Consider the following 22,037-nt stretch of genomic DNA (forward strand, 5'->3'; position numbering starts at 1 on the left):
TTGGGGAAGGAAGTTTTCTACTTCTGTTGCTTAGTATCTGCTTTTTCTTTCTCTCACTAATACAAAAAGGCTGTATTCGTACAACGGACCGAAATACAAACTAGCCAGTCGCATATTTGCCTAGTGTGCTGTGCAGTTTCCTGCCTCCTTGAGACTCACCCCCTACCCACAAGTTTAGACAATTGAAGAAAGGAACTCTCGTTAAGTAAACATGCCTCGTGAACACAACCAAAATGTGCTTCACGCATTCTGGGAGAATATGAGAATACCGAAAGAACCTTAAAAGAAAGAAAGAAAGAAATATATGAAAAAAACGCACTCCATTTGCCCAGTACCCTTTGCGTGTCTTTTCCCCGCTCAGAACAGGTTGCAACGAGTCAGAAAGTAGGTGCCAGCTGAATTTCAGCTAGTGGTGGGCGTCCCCAAAAGCCTCCCGCTGACTTGTATTTGGAACAGATTTCTGACTCGCATCACAGCCGCAGACCACCCAGCCTCTTAGCTCGCGCGCTCAAGTTTGGGCGGAAGAGAACGTCGCCCCCGCTCGACGAGTTGGGGGATCGGCCCGCTCGCGCTGGCAAGCTAGACTGAGTTGTGGCAGGCCGAAGAAGCCGACTGCCGATCTTCTGCAACGGGTTTCTCCATCAGCCGGCCGAGTGACAGAAGCGCAGTCGTTTTCTTGGCGCATGCGCTTGGGGGACCAAGTCGCTTTTCTCAGGCGCCGCGGTTCTTTCTCCGCCTGCGTCTTCGGGGCAGGACGACACCGCCGCCGTGTCCCGTCAACGCTGAGGGCGGGTGCGTCCCGCGGTCCTGCGGAGATTGGGCGGTAGCGTGTCGGGGCAGGAGCGGAACGCTACCCGTGGAGCGATGTCCGGCGTGGGGGTGGATTCCTGCGGGGGGTCGGGCTCCGGGGCCTGCGGCGGGGCGGCGGCGGCCTCCTCCTCCTCCTGCTCTCCCGGTGGCAGCGGCGGCAGTGGCGGGCTGTCGATGTTCCGGTGGCTGGAGGTGCTAGAGAAGGAATTCGACAAGGCGTTCGTGGATGTGGACTTGCTGCTGGGCGAGATCGACCCAGACCAGGCGGACATCACTTATGAGGGGAGGCAGAAGATGACCAGCCTGAGCTCCTGCTTCGCGCAGCTCTGCCACAAGGCGCAAACGGTGTCCCAAATAAACCACAAGCTTGAGGTGCGTTTCCAAGGATTGAGGGGGAAAGCGAGTCCTGACCGGTTCCCTGAGATGGACGGGAAGGGTAGGAGGTAGAGTCTGATCTCCTTTAGAGGAGATAAAAGGAAGCCAATCTTGACCACACCCTTCACTTTCTCATCTTTGAAATGGGAATACATCACAGCTTATGTTTGTTAAGTAGGTGGGGACGGAACGGAATGTTCCACGTGTTAAGCACATTTAAACTCTGCTCTGATTCCCCCAGCATGGTAATCCATAATGTGGTTGGTGATGTGCTGTGTGAATCCCTGCTTTTGTCACAAAGCCAGGCCATGGTCTATGTGGTCAACACTTTAAACATAAAGTGTTGGCTTTGTGAAGTTCTTTTAGTGACTTAGGGTCAGTTGCTCTCTTTTTAGTCCACTTAAGCATGGAGTAATCTGAAGCATAAGAAAATACCTTGATTTTTTTTTTATCTCCTGGCCCAGTCTATGGAGCCTTTGTCATATACAAGTAGTCATGATATTTTGAGGCACTTGCTAAACTTAAGCCCAATCAGATATTTTAGGAAGTAATACTGTACATTACTGAGAGAAGAAAATACTGAAATCCTGCTGTGTATACTGTATGTAGATATCTTTGTAGATAGAGTTGTAAATGTGGTTCCTGTATTGTGAAATGGACACTATGGGAAGGTCTGCAACTAAGTGATACAGTGAGTGCTTTTGCATGTGAAGATCTCAGATTCTGTTACAAGCTGAGGTCATAGAGGATTGGAAAAAATTTCTCTACTTTAGGCTACTGGAGAGTATTGCTAATTTAAAATGCTATGCTACATGAACCTGCTACAAGTAGAACTCCATATATTTTTTAAACTAAATCCTGTCAAGTTTAATTGGCTGTAGCAGAAGTTGGGGAAAGGAAGATAGACATAAAACAGCCATTTGAGATCTCCAGGCCTAACAGAGCACAAACTTAAAAAATGTCTTTGTTATTGAAGTAAATATCAATGTAATTAAGCAAACTTGGAAGTTAAGCATCCATGGACACTTGGCAGCAGGAAAACTTAAGTGTCCTGCCAAACTCTCCCAAAGTCAGTAAATTATCTATCAATTGACTGATAGTCTATATAAATGTTGTTTTTGCTTAACAGGCAGCAGAAGTATGGGTCTAGCTAATGTACTACATCAATTATGAAAAGCAGTAAAGAAAAATGAGCTAACGTTCAGTTATTTTGTGGACAAATACTAAATGGATGGGAACACTATATAAATCTGTAGCAAGGTTTTTAATGCAACAATTACTTTTCTGAATATACCTGTCTCTTTTTCTTAAGTTCTTAAATTATATTGGAAACTCTGCTATAGGTATATGAAATGTTATACAAGTTGTGGATGAATGTAGGTCTAAATAATAATTCTCTGTTTCCAGTTACAACAGAGAAATACCTGCTGAAATAACAAACATAATCTTGAACTATTTTAAGTATGAGTGGGTAGGTTAGATATTTCTTAGTTCTATACTGACTTTGTGCCAAAGTGAAGAGTAACAGTCTTAAATAGATGTCTTTCTCAGTTATAAATAGACATGCATTTGTTTTATTTTGTACTTTTTTCCCAACAACATGCACTATGTACAATAGCAATCTTACTGCAGTAGTTCCATAGAGACTCTGTAAGGAAGTCTAATCATTTACAGTAATTGCAATATTTTGTGGAATATTATTTTATTTTATTTATTATTCAAATTTAATTACCACCCATCTCCCCCAAAAGAGGGACTCTGGGCGGTTTACAATAAAATTACAATATTATATTTTATCAGGGCTGAAAGCCAAGTGTTGAGGTGGTAAAATACTATTTATTCATTAGAATACTGTAATCTCATAACTGTATAATATCCAGTTACTAAATCCATATTATAAGTACAATTATTGACAAGACAGTAGTTACTGTCAAAAGGCAAAAAACAATAAGAATACAGCGATAATAAATAGCAGCAGGCATTGGTATCAACATGTTGGAGAAAAGGTATCAGCTTCAGTATGATAGTTGAAAAGTTCTAACGTACAGTTGCAGAATTTCTCAATGGTTCAGAAAATTTCACCTGGATAGAACTATGCCTAAAAGAAATGTTGGTAGATGTTTATAATTATTTCTTCTGATAAAGCACTTTGGTTTCACCAGATCACTTTTTCTAGGTATATCTAGAGGAGAGACAAGATCAGTTATGACAAGGAAGACTTAGATGATGGCAAACTAAAATTAAAGGTTTAATACTGGCTCAGAAGATAGTCTATTCCTTCCCATTTCTTGCACTTATTTGAGCATTCTCATTCTCATTCTGTTACTGCAATTTGTAAATTATAGTTTATTGCAGTGTTTCTTAAAGTGTGGTCTTAGGATCCCAGAGGTCCCCCAAAACCCTCTAAGGTGTCAGCAAAATCAAAATTATTTGCCAGCCTATGTTGAAAAATAATACAATATTAAAATCCCATTAACCAATTGTAAGAAGCAGCAGTGAATACATCAATTTTAATTTTAGTATGGTAAATATCAATAAATATAACCCAAACAAACAAGAGCTCCTTTGAGGTCCTTCTTAATTTTTAAAAGAGGGAAGGGCTCACAAGACGAAAAAAGTTTAAGAAACACTGGTCTATGGTTTAAAGTATTATGTGAACTCAAATATATGGTTCGACAACAATCTGTGATTAAGCAGAGTTGGCTTACCGTAATGAATCCAGCCATCATTTCAGAAAATGTTTTAAACATTTATCTCATTAGAAGCTTTGGTTCAAAAATGTTATGTTTCCAATTTCAAGAATACTAGGAAAAACGTCCATCTGATAGACATGGAAAGCTCTGACAGTTTAATTGTTCACAAAAAGGTGCATTTCCTGACCAACAGGCCAAATGATACTGGTAGAATTATTTTTCCCTATCATTTTTCTCATGCATTTTTCATTCAGAATCCACAGAGAAACTTTTTGCTAGTTTGCTAGCCTGGCTTTTAAAACCATTTTGACTGCACATACTAGAGTATTGACTGCATTATTGTATCATTGGAAAGGCCATAACATGGTAGTTTTTAGATTACTATCTTATGAAGATAAGGATTCAGATGAAACAGCTTGAAAGATAGCTTTTCTACTATTTTCAGCATTTTCATGCAGTTCATAAATAAGGCTATGGTTGATTGTACCTTTGTTTTTGTATATCAGCGCCCTCTATTCCCCCACACTGGGAAAGTATATGCTGTAAATGTCATGAGTAAGGATGGCGAGCAGGGGGCTCCCTTCCAGACTGTTAAGCGCATGCGTAGCACTGAGGAATTGGTGAGCCATTCCAAGAGGCACAGATTGGGACCGCCTTGACCTGCGGGGTTTATATGGCTGGGTTTTCCCACGGTTGTTCAGTTTGTTAGGATTACTGTTATGTATTAGCAATAAAACATTAGAGACCAGTTCCCTGTCTCAGAGTGTTTCCTGGGAGTCAGGACAGTAAGGTTCTTTTTAATATGTAGTTATTTGTCCATTAGGTAAATGTGTATAAATTGGCTTTCTTCAAGAGCCTTTTGTTTTGCTAGAAAAGTTAGTAGCCATGCTCCATAAAACTTGTGACCTTTTATACTGTATTTTCATTTAGAAGTCATAACTAAAATTTGTCAATCTTGGTTTTTTGGTAATGGTGTATTCTTTTTAAAAATGTCCTATATCTATTGCCCTCTAGTTTTATTGATGACTGACTATTGGATTATGGGTAAGATAAACATGCTCTCTGCTTTGTTCACCACAAGTCTATGAAAAGTGTTTCCCTAGCATTGTACTAAATTTAAGGAAATCCCCAGATGCTTTAATCTCTTCACATTCTGATAATAGGCATTTAACTCAGGCCCATTGTTTTCCATGTTTTAATATTTTAATTTTATACGTTTATAAAATATATATTAGTATTGTTCACTGCCTGGAGATATTTGACACGATAGGCAGTATATAAATATTTTAACTAAATAATATATAAGTTGTACCTCATAAAATATACTTTCAGTGTGACAGAAGCCTGTGAGTTAGGATAAAGAATTCAAAGCTAAATTATGTTTTAAATATTGTAATAATTAGATTATGGATGTTTGAATGTTAATGCTACTGGTCATCTCCAGAAATGTGATAAATCAATAACTTCAAATGTATCTCCCCATTGCTTTAATCAGAAGAAAGACATAGTAAAATAATTGATTATAACTAATTTATGTATGGATAAAAACCAGGGCACATATCTTTGTGTTCTAATCCAGGACTTATTGATTTAAGGAATCTTACATTGACTTTATATCTTAAGAGATTTCATCAGTGTATTTAGTACTGATGAGAACTAAATGTTTATAGTGAGTGCCAGCCTCTTAACTACTGTTTCATTTTTTAAAAAAATTAAGTTTTCCTGATTTTCTTTCATTGCCTAAGCACTTCCAGAAACACTACTCAGCAGCTTCCTGACAATCCATATGAATCTTTGTGTTGAAAGGCAGAATAAAATGAAATACAGTTTTAAAATGAATGATTACCTTTTCCTTGTATTTCTGCAATGAAGATATGCATGTCTATAGTGACTGGCAATCTTTTATTCAGAGGAAATAAGCCTGTTAAAGAATTGAAAGAAAAAAATGTCTCAGCATTTTAACATCCCAATAGCTAATTATAACTTTATGTAATACGTTTATCCAAAGTTGCAACTATAACACAATTGTTATACAATCATTCTGAGGCAGGTCTGTTTTACATTCTTACACTTTCAGAAGAGCAATCAACGTTTAAAAAGTGATAATAAATTATAGCATGTTGCCATTGTTTGGATTATGGTAGGTCTTAGTATCTTTGGGGTTGATAATTGTAAATACGTTGTTCAACATTCCCTATGAACCTGAAATTAGTTTTCCCATTTATCCATTTCAGTAGTTACTGAAAAGTCAAAGAGTTAAAGTTGGTACACATACCTGCAATCTTTAAAAAACAAAAAAAAATGCAGGGTAAATGAGTATGATATTAGAATCTGAAATGCCAATAAAAATAAATTGCATGAAAACATAAATCTGTATTAATTCTAATCATAGAAAGAATAATATCAGAAATGTATTTTAAAAACAGTAAATCAATATTATCTATTACTTCTTTTGAACCTGTTTGAAAGATGCTTAAGCTATGAACTAGATCATGCACTTCTTTTGAACCTAGTATCATTAGGTTCAAACACTGAAGTTTACTAGATGTACACAAAGATAGTACAAAGGGCTTAGTCAAGGACTTGGACAATGTACATTTTAAATAGAAAAGAACTAAATCAAATTCCAAATGTGTTGCTGAAGCAACCTGTGGGCTTGAGAGGTTATAGTAAAACTAACCGTTCACAACCTTAGAATTCTATGTTCTAACTGTTAGAATATTGCCAAACTGATTTGGAATTTAAACAGACATTCTTCTGCACTTGCAGTATAGTTCTGATTGATCACTCCAAACACTCATATGGTATGACTTAGTGTGTTTGCTTCTTATTCTAAAAATCTTTAGGGTATATTTGGTGTATACTCAGAAAATTAACCAGAAACAGTTGTCTCTTGACAATTGATAATCTATTGTCATAAAGGTTTGTGAAAGGTGAAAGGTCCCCTGTGCAAGCACCGAGTCATGTCTGACCCTTTTGGGGGACGTCACTTTTGCGACGTTTTCTTGGCAGGCTATAGTGGGGTGGTTTGCCATTGCCTTCCCCAGTCGTCACCTTCCCCACCAAGCTGGGTGCTCATTTTACCGACCTCGGAAGGATGGAAGGCCGAGTCGACCTGAGCCGGCTACCCGAGAATCCAGCTTCCGCTGGGATCGAACTCTAATCGTGGGGAGAGTTTCGGTTGCAATACTGCCACCTACCACTCTGCACCACACGAGGCTCTTGATAATCTATTGATAACCTATTGTCATAAAGGTTTAGTTGTTAAAATTTTGTAAATCAACGAATGAAATATATACAAGAAGGAAATCATCTTTTCCATTCTGAGTTTCGTAAATCATAGTCAGTATTTCTAAATCAAGAATGTTAGCACAGACTGTTTATGATGAACTGAACAGTGTGTAGCTATTATAATATAAAACAAGAAATCTAAGAAAAATGCACTAACTTGATCAATTAGTATATATTACGTGCTCATGCCTAGTAATTATACTGATGGTGCCTGAAGATTCATATGATAGCTGATCATGGAGATACTCTGTTTTAGAATAGAGTGAGCTTTCACAAATTAAAAAATACATCTAAAGTGTTATTGTGTTATTGCAAATCTGCCTTCTTGAGGAATCACTTTTACTCCTTAAGAAGTTGAATTACCATCTGATATTTGACTTTTGTATATTTGAAAAAAAATGTTTAGGATAGTGATGATTTAGAAAAACTTGCAGGAGAGGTATTGTTTTAAGGATCAGATTTCTTCTCAATGTTGTAGATATTTAATGATGTTGATTATTCAGTGGCATTGTGTGTTCCAGGCACAGCTAGTGGATCTGAAATCGGAATTGACAGAAACTCGGGCTGAAAAAGCAGTATTAGAAAAAGAAGTGCATGACCAACTACTGCAACTCCATGCCATTCAGCTTCAGCTTCATGCAAAAACTGGGCAGAATGTTGACTCGGGGGCAATAAAGGCAAAATTGGTAAGTGTTCTTAGTAAAGAGAACAAGTATTCTTACAGTAAAATAAATAAATAAAAATATTTTGTGTGGCTGTTACAGATTGTGGGTTTTACCTTTCCATTCTAAGAAGTTCAGGGTGAAACACACATACAGTTTGTCTGCTTTAAGTTATTAAGAGACAGTTTTTACATGCTTAGCTAGTTGCTTTAACAACATAGCTTTCCACAACACAAATTAAGCATGTAAAATGCGAAGCTTTAAAATAATGTGACACTGCCAGGATATTATAATAGCTAAGCAAAAGGCAACAATGTTTTCTAATTCCATTATTTTCTAGCTTGTGCAGTAACATAAGCAATCCATGGAATAGAGATCTGAACAGCAGAGGAATTTCTGGCATTCTTCCACTGCCACCTCTCTCTGCTACCTTCCCTTATACACCTTTCTGTTCCTTAACTATGGTGTCAGCAACAAAAGCTTTCCCCCCTCTTTGCCTCTAACCCCTTATCCTCAAATTCTGTGCAGCCCAGTTAACAAGCATAGCATAGTTCATTTTCCTAAAGGTTCTTGAAGAAGCACGGCAGTTGTTGAAAGAACCCTAATAAGAGAGAGGAAAAGAGTTCTGCCTTTCCTGTTTCTGCTCCTGTTTTTGTATGGGGGCGGGATGTGCCCATCTCTGATTATAACAGATAATATTTTTTTGTATTTATGCTGCAGTCCTAAATAATAGCATAAGAAATGTAAACCTAGAAAAAGACTACGTTCTATGTAAAGATTGTATAGGGTTGCTCTATTGTTGAAAATATGGTGTTGAGGATAATTCTTACAACTTTTATTTTGATGGATTGAGATTTTATTCTGGAAATAAGAGATGTAGATAGTAATTGTTTGGATAACTGTTTTGATACCGCCTCATTATAACTAATGAAGTAAGCAGGGTGTTGAGTTCCATTGTGCCAGTTTTTCACCAGACTTTATATATGGCTAGATTGCAAGCTTTGGGCTACTGTAGTTTGATCTAACGTAGTTTGATACTTCGGCCAATATTTCTAATTATGATACTTTTTTTCTCTCATCTTAAGTCTGCCTGTTCTTTGGAGGATATGGTAAGTTCATTTGCTGCCTTCATCTGTATTTAAATTCAAACCTGCACAGGAGTCTTATACATATTTTGGCCCTGACGTTTAATGGTAGTTAATCTCAAATACATTTTTTGCCTTTTCTGCAGCTTCCCAGCCAACTACTTGTTGGTTCAGTCGTTCTTTTAGATGGGATGCTTTTTTCCATCCAACCTGCATGATTATATTGCTGATGTTGATTGCTATGACTAACTTGAAAATTTTGAAGGGATTATTGAAGTTGAGTTGAAATTTGATAAGTTATTAAACATTCACAGTTAGGTCACCAGTTAGGAATCTAGTGTCCTTACAATAACAACATGATGCACTTAGGCTCAGAACAAAAGTTTCTGTGACATGGTATGGTAGCCAGTCATTCAAAAACATGTGCAAAACACAGTGAATCTTAAAAGAGTAATTGTCTGAAGTGTGTCTAATATCTGCAGTGTTATATGCTTCCCAATAACATATAGATGAAGTGTCATTTTTTTTCTATTTTGTTATTTGGTGGTATTCTAGGTAATTTTTCTCCATAAAAGCATTAGCTTCATGACTAAACCTAATTATACAACTGGATATATATATATATAAATTTCAAATTTTGTCACTGCCAACCTCACTCAAAGAGTGACTCTGGATGGTTTACAATAAAACTAAGATAAATACAAATTGAAATACAATAAAAACAGTATTTCTTAAATAAACTATACATATAAATATAAAATATAAACTCCAAGATGGAGATATTAAAAGTTCTTAATTAAATTCATGTGATTCACATATGTATGTATGTATATGTTGCTTGTTAGTTCAGACTCTTCAAAGCAAAATAGTTCATATAAAAGCTCCAGCTTGAGACATATTTTACTTTCTAGGAGACAGATATTTATACATACTTATAGATATTGGATATATTAAATGGTATTTTAATGTGATTAGGACATTTAAAATGCTTATATGTTTTCAAAAACATACTCTTTTTTAAGGTATGTTATTTTAACAGTCTGATTACTTATTAAGTCTTTGTTCCTCTTGTATACTGTGCTTTTAATGATTATTGCTTTGCATTGCTTTATTTTGGGACATGAAAATACATGATGATTGATTGATTGATGTATTATCAAGTCACTGTTGACTTTTACTGATCACACAAATAGACCTTTTCCAAGAAAATTTGCCCCCAGTTAGGCCCTTCAGGTCTTCTAACTATACACCATCACCTTTGTAACTTAGTCCATTTACCTAGCTGCTGGCTGTCCTCTTTTTCCTTCCATCTCTTCTACCATTATAAACTTCTCAGGAGAGCTAGGTCATCACATAATGTGTCCAAAATATGATAATTTGAGCCTGGTCATTTGTGCCTAAAGTGAGAACTCTGGATTGATTTGCTCTATGATGCATTTGTTTGTTTTCTTGACTACTCATGGTATTCTCAGTTCAAAAACATCAATATTCTTTCTACCCTGCTTCTTCAAAGTCCAATTTTCCATAGAGTGTCACAAAGAAAACCAATGCATGCATGATTCTCATCTTTGTAGATACAGGCATGGCATGGCATCTGAATACTGTATCTTTTCTAGGGCCTTCGTTGCTACCCTTCCAAGTCTTAGTCTGTGGTGTTATTTCTTGACTCTGGTTCCTTTATTGCTGATAGTTGATCCTAAAAGATAGAAGCTATCCACCACTTCAGTATCTTACTCCTTTGCCAACCTGGACCCAGCCTGTTTTGCCATGTTCTGTCTGGACTGTGGCTTCCTGTCCTATATATAGATTTCTCATGAGGACTACAAGATGTTCTGGGATTCCCATTTTTCTAAGGACATTCCAAGCTTGACATCGTCAATACAATCAATATTCACTGTAATCAGTGAAGCACATACTGACTTACTTGGCTTTTGCAATTGTCCAGTGTGTAGTTGTTTATTGTTCCTCAGCCTTTTCCAAAACCAACTTGAACATCTGACATTTCTCTTTCCATTGGAAGCTCTAATTTACATTGGATGATCCTGAGCATTATTTTGCTAGCATGTGAAATTAAGGATACTGTACAATAGTCTGTAGACTCTGTTAAGTCTTCTTTCTTTGGTATTGATATATAGACTGACCTCTTTCAATTCGTTGCCTGCTGCATCATTCCCCACACAATCCAACTATGTTTTCCCCCTTACTGTTTCCAACTATGGTTTTCCAGTCTCCACCTAGGCAGCACATCTTGCTTGCATGTTCTATCCATTTCAGATTGAACTTGACCATAACATTCATCAACTTCCTCTTCTTTTGCATCAGTGGTTGCAGCAGTGACTTGGATAATAATCATATTAAAGGGTTGTCTGCAAAATCTAATTGATATTATTCAGTCCTTGACTGCATTGTACCCAAGTACTCTCTTTCCCATATACATCCTGATTATGAAAGCAATGCTGTTCCTTCTTCGTTTTTCATGTCCTTTGTTTAAAGTTTAAGTAAACAATATGATCTGACAAAGTGTCAAATTCCAATCCATTTTAATTCACTGATGCCTAAGATATTGGTGTGTAGATCTTTCACTGTGTTGAGCTTCCCCATGTTCATGCTTCTTACGTTCCATGTTCCCAGTGTAATTCTGTCTTTGCAGCTTCGGATTTTCTTTTACTGCATGGCATGGAAAAGGTGTCTGGTATCATCTGGTGCTATATTATCAGTCACTTTATATTGCTTACATGTGGTTTTCTTGGTAAAATATAGGAGTGGTTACCATTGCTTTCTGTGCAGTATAAAATTATGCCTTTGCCATTGCCACTGAAGTGATCACCAACCTCCAGCATCTTCTTGTATCTCTGCCACCCAATGTAGGTGCCCACTTCCTTTAGTTGGGCAGCTGGAATGACCTTCATGCTTTGGGTGTCTGTGCTGGGAACGTAAACTTTTGTTGTACGCTCCTAATAACATTTGCTCATCCCTCTCAGGAACGATTCCCCCCACCCCTTCCATGGTGAGATAGCATAGCAGGATTTAAGGGGCACATGATTATAATTTATAGCTATTTATTTTTGTACAAATAGCTTTCCAGATTTTCTGCCAGATTGCTTTCTGTTGTAGAGAAATGTTGGCAGTTAGATGGAACACTCTGAGGGGGCTTGTATATTTTTGATTTTAGTTGAAGGACTATTTTGCTGTGTGACTGGTTTTGTCTTTTTTTTTTAGGACAGAGCTTTTGCTGTCAAAAGTGTAGCATCCAGTTGTGCATAGTTCAGTGTCATAGGTAATTTTCTGTAAAAAGATCCATTGATGTATGGCAGTGTTCATATCTACAGAATGAAGCTATTAAATTTGTGATGAAAATCATTAGGATTTTGTTTAATTTTTCCAGGAGAGAGAACTTGAAGCCAACAAGAAGGAAAAGGTAAAAGAAGCCCAACTTGAAGCTGAAGTGAAGTTGCTCCGGAAGGAAAACGAGGCTCTTCGTCGACACATAGCTGTGCTTCAGGCTGAAGTATATGGAGCTAGACTTGCAGCCAAATACTTAGATAAAGAACTAGCTGGAAGGTATGTTTGACAAAAACAAGAACAACAACTAGGAGATAAAGCACTTTTTTTTGTATGGGTCCTGGAACTGGAAACATTTCATCTTTGATTCTGAGTGGAGTTGCACTACCCCACTTAGATTCAATCTGCAATTTGGGGGTAGTTTTGGACTCACAGATCCTGCTCAAAAAAGAGGTGGCAGCTGTGGTCAGAGGCCTTTGCACAATTTTGCCTTGTGCACTAATTATGTCCATTCCTGGATTGGGGATTCCTGCTCATGGTCACTCACGCCTTAGTGACCTCCTGGTTGCATTATGCAACATGATCTACATGGGGCTGCCTTGAAGACCATTCAGAAGCTATAATTGATCTAGAATCCAGCAGCACAGATAGTTATGGGCGTTCTTTGTTATGCCCACATAATACCTCTAACTCTGTAAGCTGCACTGGTTTCTGAGTGCAATTCAAGGTTCTGGTTGCTACCTATAAAGCCCTGTATAACATAGGGCTGGGTTTATTTATTATTTATTTATCCAATTTATATGGATGCCTATCTATCCAAGAAACTCTGGGCAGCAAACAAACAAAAACAAAGGATGATATTAAAACAAAAACTGCATCAAGGCTCAGTAAAAACACAAACCATTAGACACATGCAGGACTGTCTTTTCTTAATGGTATCTACACATACTATAATAGGCATGCTCCATGTCCTTTCTTTGTACCAATGTCATTTATGGGACCCAAGATTATAGGACCTTCTCTGTGCCAGCCCCTGCCCTTTGGAACAACCTCCCACCCAACATACAGTTGGCCCTGACTCTGCAAGCCTTTAGAAAGGCAGTTAAGACCTGGCTCTTTCCTGGTATGTGCTTGAGCCAGGATGAGCAGAGTTCCCATTTGGTGGGATATTTTAGCCTCTGATCACTATGTGATTGTTTTAGTTGTTTTAGTTGTATGAGCTTGTTTTTCTCTTGTATTCTTAGTTTACTGGTTTCTGTATGCTGTCCAGAGTCATGTTTGAGTTGGGCAGCCATATAAATCCTTTAAAACAAACAAAAAAACAAATAACTCTTACCATACAGCATACAGGTAATCCTCGACTTAACAACCACAATTGGGAGACCGGAATTTCCATCATAAATTGTTGTGGTCATAAGTCGAGTCACCATGTGACTGGACCCAATTTTACGACCATTTTTACAGTGGTCATTAAGCAAATCCAGCTTCCCCAATGGCCATTTTTTGCCAGAAAATGGCAAAAAAAAAATCACCAAGTATGATAATGTGACCACAGGATGTTGCAACCAGTCATAAACGCAAACCGGTTGCCAAGGGCCTGAAATGTGATCGTGTGACTGCTGGGGGGTGGTGTGACATTTTGTGATGCTTGGAAGTGCTTTACAGGCCATGAAGCACCCATTTCGAGGCAGTCGTAACTTCGGTCCATCGTTAAACAAATGGTCGTAAGTTGAGGACTACCTGAGAATTGCATGAGGAATATGGAAGAATTTGCTATAAGAATTTCAGTTAGTATAATTATGGGCTTCTTTTAAAAGTATCTCTGCTGGAGAATATTAAGACCATTATTTGAAGCTGTTCCTAAGAGAGATGAGACATGTATGTACTATTCTGGCTGTAGAATAGTCTGGTAGCCTTTTCCATGCTTTCCAACCCAGCAAAATGGAAATCAGTTGTATAAAGGAGGTCAGGATCATCTATCTCTCTATCTGTTCAGGTGTCTTTCAGCACAAGTATATTGAACAGAGGTCCACATTTGATTTGGGGGAGAAAATAGCAAGAGAAAGAACAATTTTGAAAATGGGCTGAATCAGGGTGATGTCTGTGGAGAAAAACTTTCCAGAAAAAAAATCCCTTAGCGCATCCCTTTGGGAGAAGCAGTTGGACAACTGCGCTGAATGTTGCCAACTCCTTAATTCTAAGCCCTATTGGGAGAAGCAGTCAGACAACTGCTCTGAATGTTGCCAACTCCTTCATTCTAAGCCCTACGCTCTCCTCCCTGCTGCTCATGTGATTCAGACTAAAACTATTGTTAATGCTTTCTATGCTTTGCCTACCTACTTTGTGCAGCTATAATTGTAGTAATGTTAGTCACAAGATAATATCTGAATATGAAACTAAGAAGGGAAAAGGAAGAGTAGCTGAAGATATATATCACATTTTATTTTCATTATGTAGGGTTCAACAAATTCAGTTGTTAGGTAGAGATATGAAAGGACCTGCCCATGACAAACTTTGGAACCAGCTAGAAGCTGAAATCCATCTGCACCGGCACAAAACTGTGATCAGGGCATGTCGGGGTCGAAATGATCTAAAACGACCCATGCAAGCACCCCCAGGGCATGTAAGTTGATTTTAGGTTTTGTTTACATCTAGTTTGTCTTTTGGTGATTCGTATTGAATATATCCATATATTTGATGCAAAAAAATTGATAAGGCTTAGAACAATTGCTACATGTGCGAATCTTAATTAGGTATCTCACTTTCACATTCTTAAACGAAGACTTAATTAGAGCACTACTTACTAAATTCTTACAAATATTAATTCTGAACATTTCTAAATAAAGCCAGACTAAGCAAACAGATAGTGAATTGTTATTTGCTTTTTATAATGATCCTGAAAGCCTACATAAACTTTTTCATATTGTTTTAACTCCTAAATTAGAATCCAGATTCCTTGAAGAAGAGTCAAGGAGTTGGTCCAATCAGAAAAGTTCTCTTGGTTAAAGAAGACCACGAAGGACTAGGCATTTCAATTACCGTAATATTTAAATTTATTTTCTTATTTCTATTCCCAGAAATTACTTTTTTCAAATAGCTTTCATATCCTTTTGCATTTCTTTCATGTTGTAATAGCCCATGTTATTTATCTAATGTTCCATATTAATATTAATATTCTCATTAAAGTCACCACAAGATTTCTAATTTACTATAAAACTGTAAAGCTTTCCTAGTTGCAGTATGCATTAAATACTGAGTAGCAAATATATTAGTGTGTTTTGCTGAATAGAGAGCAATATAAATTCAACATTCTTTTGAAACTTAATATGAAGAATTCTGATTTATATGAAGAAATGTCTGACTTACTCATTATTGGTGTGATAGGGAGGAAAGGAGCATGGTGTTCCCATCTTAGTCTCTGAAATTCATCCGGGTCAGCCTGCTGATAGATGTGGAGGTCTGCATGTTGGAGATGCCATTCTGGCAGTTAATGGAGTTAATCTAAGAGATGCCAAACACAAAGAAGCTGTAACTATTCTTTCACAACAGGTAATTTTGTATATAATGTTCATATACAACTATATATCATATTTTCCCCCCTATTCTTTTGGAATAGGTACACCACAAGATTTGTTTTCAATTTCAGCATTTGAGTCATGTTTTACTATGTCTTCTAATTGTGGAAAATGAGCATTGTCTATTATTAGACACATCTATGAAGCCAGAATTTCCAGGAACTCTGAGTTACTCTCATTAAGCCAGCATGTTGATGTATTGTTCTCCAACTGCAAAATTCTGTTACTATAGCTGTTACAATAAAGGTAGTACTGATCTACATGGCATTGGTTTCTTAGTCTGGTCTATCCTGTAGAGCTGAGATCAATCTTTCAAGTCTGCTCCCCCTCCCTCCCTTTATTTTCATGTGAAGGGCTTGTTTGAGATGTTTTCTCAAGTTACTTTCTTGGCCCAGGCTCAAGCCCCTTTTATCTGACTGTTTCCTTGTCAGCTCTTCCTCCTATCCTTCAAGGCCATTCCCTCTTTTTGCTACAGATGGAATGAACTTAATAGTTTGTTTACCTGCTTCTTATGGGATAAGTCAAGTAAAAAGAGTCAGTTTGGTCTAATGGTTAAGGCAACAGGCTAGAAACCAGAAGTCTGTGAGTTCTAGTTCTGCCTTAGGCATGAAAGCCGGCTGGGTGACCTTGGGCCAGTCACTCTCTCTCAGCCCAACTCACCTCACAGCATTGTTGTAGGGAAAATAGGAGGAGGAAGGAGTATTAGGTATGTTCGCCACCTTGAGTTATTTATAAAAATAATAAAGGCGAGATAGAAAATAAATAAATAAATAAAATAAACAGGATTGAGGTCCATGTATTATTATGCTTGTTTGTTCATAATCCAAATTCTTTGAAATTCTGGTTTATCTTAACGCATGAACAGATTATTTTGAATTTCTTAAAATTGTGTTTATTACCATTTTATTACCATTTATTATCAATTACAGAGGATCCCACAGGAAGCAAATTATCTGGTTCCCTTTCAGTTGAGATATGGGTGCAGTTAATGATGGAAACAGCACTGATAGTTCTGGTGGATGACGTTAGCGGAGACATGAAAGTGGGGAGTTTACACTTCTTGGCCCTATTAGCTCTCCAAGCAGAATTTGATACCATCAACTATGGTATTCTCTCAGACTCTTTTAAGAGTTGGGAGTTAGAGGCACCTTTTTTCAATGGTTCCACTTCTACTTGAGTGGACAGTTCCTGTCAGTAGTGGGGAAGGAACAATCAAGCATGTGATTGCTCCAATGTGGCGTTCCTCAGGGCTTGCTCCACGCACCCATGTTGTTTAACATTTATATGAAACCAATGGGAAAGGTCATTCATCAGTTTGCAGTAAGGTAATATCAGTGTGCTGATGCAACTCAGGTATGCATTATAATTCCAGGCCTAGTCAGATGTATTTAAATAGGTCTTAAACAGATGCCTAGAGATTATATGAGATTGGATAGTCAGAAGCAAGCTCTCATTAAACCCTAGCAAGATGGAATTTCTTGTCTGTAAAAATCTGGGTCTGGTATTTACTCTTGGCTGGGTCATGCCTCCACAGAAGGAGTTGGTCCATGACTTAAGAGTCCTCCTAGACTTGCAGCTCTTGCTGGAAAAGCAGGTGAAAGCTTTGGTGGAGAAATATTTGCACATCTTTGTCTGGTGTGCCAGTTATGGCCCTGCTTGGACTAGGAGGTCTTGTCAATGGTAGCTCACTTAATTTTTACTATGCAGTTGGATCACCGCAGTATGCTGTATGTGGGGCTGCTGGTACAAAATGCAGTGCCAAAACTGCACTCAGAGGAAACCCACTACTGCAAATTAATTGAGTATGCTGCCACTGGAGACATATCTTGCCCCTTCACTTCTGGCATTCAAGAAAATATGAAAAACTTTCCAAACAGGCATTTGATTATATGTTTATAGTGTTGTAAAATTTTAATTGAGGCAGTAAGATTTAATTGAATCTTTCTTAGGTTTTTTATACAGTGCCCCAAAACTTCAGATTGGGCAATATAAAAATTACAGTAAATAAATAAATACATGTCACACATACTGCTCACATCCCAGGAAGGATTCCCACAGATCAGAATTAAAGCTGAGAAACAATCCATGTGTTTCTGGCTTTTAAATCAGAGTATCCAAAAAGGCTTCTTTTTGAAAGGTTGTTATTCTATTGATGATTCTATCAGTGAATATGCTATATGGGCATTTATTTCAAGACTTCTCATGTTGCAACCTATTCTTTCATGCTCTTTTTTTTCCTTTGCTATTGTATTACATACTTCTGTGGTTCTAAAGATCCATTGCTCAATGTTATAAAATAAAGAGGGGAAAATCAATGCATGAGCAGAAGAGTGACAGATGAGGTGCACCTTTAATTCTATGTCTTTTGGGTTTGTAGCTTGCTCATCATGGTGCACGTGAAGATCTAAAATCAAATTGTCTTCATTCTGTTGTAGGATCAGATATAAATTGATTTGCACTGTATTTTATACTAATTATTCAGGATTTCTTCCATTGCTTTTCATATCAGATTATCCATTTTTAGCAGCAAGATAATTTTTATTTTGTATTCTAGAGAGGGGAAATTGAATTTGAAGTTGTGTATGTTGCTCCTGAAGTAGACTCAGATGATGAAAATGTAGAATATGAGGATGAGAGTGGACATCGCTATCGTTTGTATCTTGATGAATTGGAAGAAGGTAGCAATTGTGCTTCCGGTAGAAAAGATGGAAGTGGAGATGTCAAACCATTGCAAGGTAAAGCCTCTTAAAGAAAGACTAGAGATGAAGGTCAACTAAATCAAAATGAAATTATTCTGGTTTTTCATATATCTGTTTTGGTAAATGTTAATTAAAATGAACCCTGCATATTACTAAATTTATTTGCCAATTACACTTAGGATTCTCTATCTTTAGAACGGGTTTTGCCACCTCGATACCCCAACATGGTTGATAAGTGGCAAATAGAATCGTTCAGTGACAGTAATAATTGTAATAATTTTGCCAGTAATCATTCTTCTAGTTCCCGTCCTTAGCTCTTTCTGTATACAGATAAATAGCCCCTTTCCTAGAACTCTTGAAATTATGGATTCTTAATGCAGCAGTGAAACAAGCTTTCTTTTTTCCAGGAAAAAAAAGTGATGGTCGTTTTAAATTCTAAATCTTAAAATTTACAATGCAGTTTCTCCGAGTGCCATAATGTCAACAGTGCCCTTGTGTGCTCCCAGTAGAATCTCAGAATTAAAGTATATGTGTACATCTCTTTCTCTCGGGATTTCCTCAATTTTAGATATTTGGTGTCTGGACCAGATATTGGCAACACTGATCATTGTCACAAAAAGTTGCTCCTTTCATTCTACAGTGTGTTATTTTTTTTTCTTACAGTATTTGATAAGAAAGCAAGTATTGATGGCCATGAAAATGGAGACCTGGGGAATACAATTGAAACTGAAGAGACTGTATCTAAACTAGCCCAGTCTTCTGAGAGCTTAGCCTAACCCCCCTGAATGGGACTAGTCTCTCCCTTAAGATGGGTTTCATGGGCTGTTCTATATGATAAATGCCACAGAAAGTTACAGTGAAGGACTGTTCATAAGGTAAAGAGACACTGTGTTACCATTGTCTGTAAAAAAAATCTGTTCTGGTTGCTTACCTCAGGGCTTCATTATGAGCAAGTCTAAATGTGCAGAATGTTCCACTTTTCTGAAAAGTTGCCCATGAATTATAGCACTGAAGTATTATTTCCCCCCAAGACTTCTCTTGAGCTCATTTTGTATTGTTCCTACAAACACACAAATAGAAAAATACAGAAGAAGTGGGATGCTTGGTTCTTCTCACATATACCAGAAACAACCAGCCAAACAAAATGGCATCCATTTGCTAATGAAATAGTCTTCAGCTAACTTAACTTAATAGTCTTTAGCTAACTAAAGCATGACTTTTCAGTGGGGTTTTCTCAGCTTAGTCAGCTAATGGTTTTAAAATGCACCTTGTAGGAAGGTGAGCAGCAAAAAACCAAACTTCATAATATACAAAAATAGATTTTGCTTTAAATATGCACATGTAAGATTTTAAATAACGATTAAGTATTTATTTTGAAGCCATCTTATACATTTCTCCTTTCAAATATTCTTGCCAGTCACTGCTGGATTTGAATGTTTTCCTAAAGCATCAAGCAGAATACTAATGCTATTTTTTAAAAACACAGAATGTGAAATGGATTTGACTTCAGTCTGTCCTTAAGAGTTGTAGGTGTGTCTATTTTGTCCAAGCTGGGTAAGGTTGGATTCATGTAGTTGTCCATCCTACTGCTCAATAACTTTGTGGTCACTGCACAGTGTCATATAAGAACTAGCTTATCTGAAGGAATCCAGTGTTCAATAGATTCATAATTCTGTATTTCTAAACTTGTAAAATGTAGCTCATTTAAATTAGCTCTGGGCTGTTCCAAGGGCCCAATTTCACCTTTGTCCTGTTCATATTGTAGATAACTACAAATTGATCATTCAGTTTCTATTCACAATAGGTCTGATTGTATTCTTAGTGATTATTGGGGAGGGGGGATTTTTTTTAATGGCATGAAGAAAGGCTGTTTAAACTTGTTACTAAAATTCTCTGCAAGAGCAGTAGGTTCGCGTGATTCTTTTTAGTGTGGTAAGAGAGGCAAATTATTGGGCACATAGTAAACAGCACTGCCTCATTATAAGTTATAGTTAACGGCTAGTCATCAGTTTATGTGGGGTAATTGACCATGTAATCATTACCCAAGCCTCTAGTCATATGAAAAATAAGTCGCTAGTAGGCCCCAATCATACATGACTTTCTGGAGGCAAGATTATAGCAGCAAACTTGCTGTCATATATTACAAGCTAACTGTCCATGTGAGTAGAGCTGTTGTAGGAGAAGTTCTCTACTTTGATAATGGGGGGTTAATAATTACTAATCAGATTTCTAATCAGTGGTCACCATGCCATCAGTGACTCATGTCATGCTATGTTAAGAGGTTTTCATGAACCATCTATGAAAAAGGGAGAGTCAAGTATATTCTGTATCTTGTCAGGTTCATGCAGGACTAGCAAAAAAATTGTTAGAGCCCTAATACTTCACAGAACTATATTTTTGGTATTACTTTTTTAAAAACCCAAATGTCCCAAAACCTGAAAGCTCGAGGCACTTTTAGAATATGTTGATCTTAATGGGATTGTCTTGGCTAAATTCTTGTACTGCTGTGTATGTGTGCGTGTGTGTTTGTTTAGGTACATGTGTGTATACATACCTACACACCCACATACCCACATATAAACATATACATATGTGTCTTATTAGAATGTACACTCTCTGTATGCAAATGGTTAAAAACCATGTAATTTTTTAAATTATAGGATAAAGCATGAAACGCCTGCTTTCCATTCACTTCCCTGCAGGCCATTGAAATGTAATATTTAAAGATGTATTTTGAGAGTGAAAATAATGTAACATGAAACTTTGTAAGTGTTTTTTCTATTGATTGTACATAAATGGAGAAAATATAAAAAGGCCTTTAATGTAATGTCAGTTAACCTTATGTTTAGTGTTGAAAATGTTGTGTTATAGAACACAGTTAAATATGTCTCTTCTAGGTGCACTACTTACATATTTATAGAGAACTTTAAAATGTAAATACTGTATGCAAATATTTTGCCATTTATAATGTTGCTCATAAAATAACTTTTGTGCATCATTCCAGTCACTTGCTCATGGAATTGTATTTAATTTGCAGTAAATTTTAATTGCTGCCCCAATGAATGTCTCAATATTAAAATTATCTTAACCGGAATGCTATTTCCAAGGCAAGCCAGGAGTTTCAATTAGGCAATGAGACGGAAAAGAATGTATGAATTGGCTATCTCATCTACTAAGTACTGTGTATGTGGTATTTTGGGATTTAATTTTTCATTTTGCAGCAGGAAATACAAGCAATGTATAAATTGGGTATGATGTGGCATTTGAACAGATGCATTCATTCTCTGAATTCATGCAGAGAAGTTGGAGAAGGACTTAAAGTGCAACTCTCCAATTTAAACACTGGTACATTCACAAACTCCTCAAAAGGTTGATAGAATGCTTATAGAAGGAGTTTCAGTAGGACTTGAAAAGAAATATAGCTCATGAACTTTAATGCTGCAGCTCATTTTTGTGTGCAGAACGCATGAGAAAAAAATTGTATCCCTCTCTTTTGAATTTAATAAGCGTTCTTTCTATTTGGTGTCAGTTCTTAGTATATCTCAAAACAGAGCTGTGTATCTTT

General features: G+C 37.1%; 1 protein-coding gene across 3 annotated transcripts in view; it reads left to right on the forward strand.

Annotated features, from left to right (window-relative positions):
- Positions 1-697: 697 nt before the first annotated feature.
- GOPC (golgi associated PDZ and coiled-coil motif containing) overlaps positions 698-22,037 on the forward strand; it is a 39,686-nt gene continuing 18,346 nt past the window's right edge. The window contains exons 1-8 of one of the 3 annotated variants that reach the window (XR_010068460.1): positions 701-1,182; positions 7,691-7,855; positions 12,302-12,477; positions 14,656-14,821; positions 15,143-15,238; positions 15,583-15,747; positions 18,328-18,508; positions 19,136-19,347. Coding sequence is in view for 2 of the 3 variants with exons in the window: in XM_063310922.1 (XP_063166992.1) it covers positions 865-1,182; positions 7,691-7,855; positions 12,302-12,477; positions 14,656-14,821; positions 15,143-15,238; positions 15,583-15,747; positions 18,328-18,508; positions 19,136-19,248 (1,380 nt within the window). In the remaining variant the exon portion in view is untranslated. Of the gene's footprint in view, positions 1,183-7,690; positions 7,856-12,301; positions 12,478-14,655; positions 14,822-15,142; positions 15,239-15,582; positions 15,748-18,327; positions 18,509-19,135; positions 21,532-22,037 lie in introns of those variants that run through there. The other 2 variants (XM_063310922.1, XM_063310934.1) reach the window with 2 other exon arrangements.

This window comes from Candoia aspera, chromosome 1 (genome assembly GCF_035149785.1).
Source record: "Candoia aspera isolate rCanAsp1 chromosome 1, rCanAsp1.hap2, whole genome shotgun sequence".
In the NCBI taxonomy this organism is placed as follows: Eukaryota; Metazoa; Chordata; class Lepidosauria; order Squamata; family Boidae; genus Candoia; species Candoia aspera.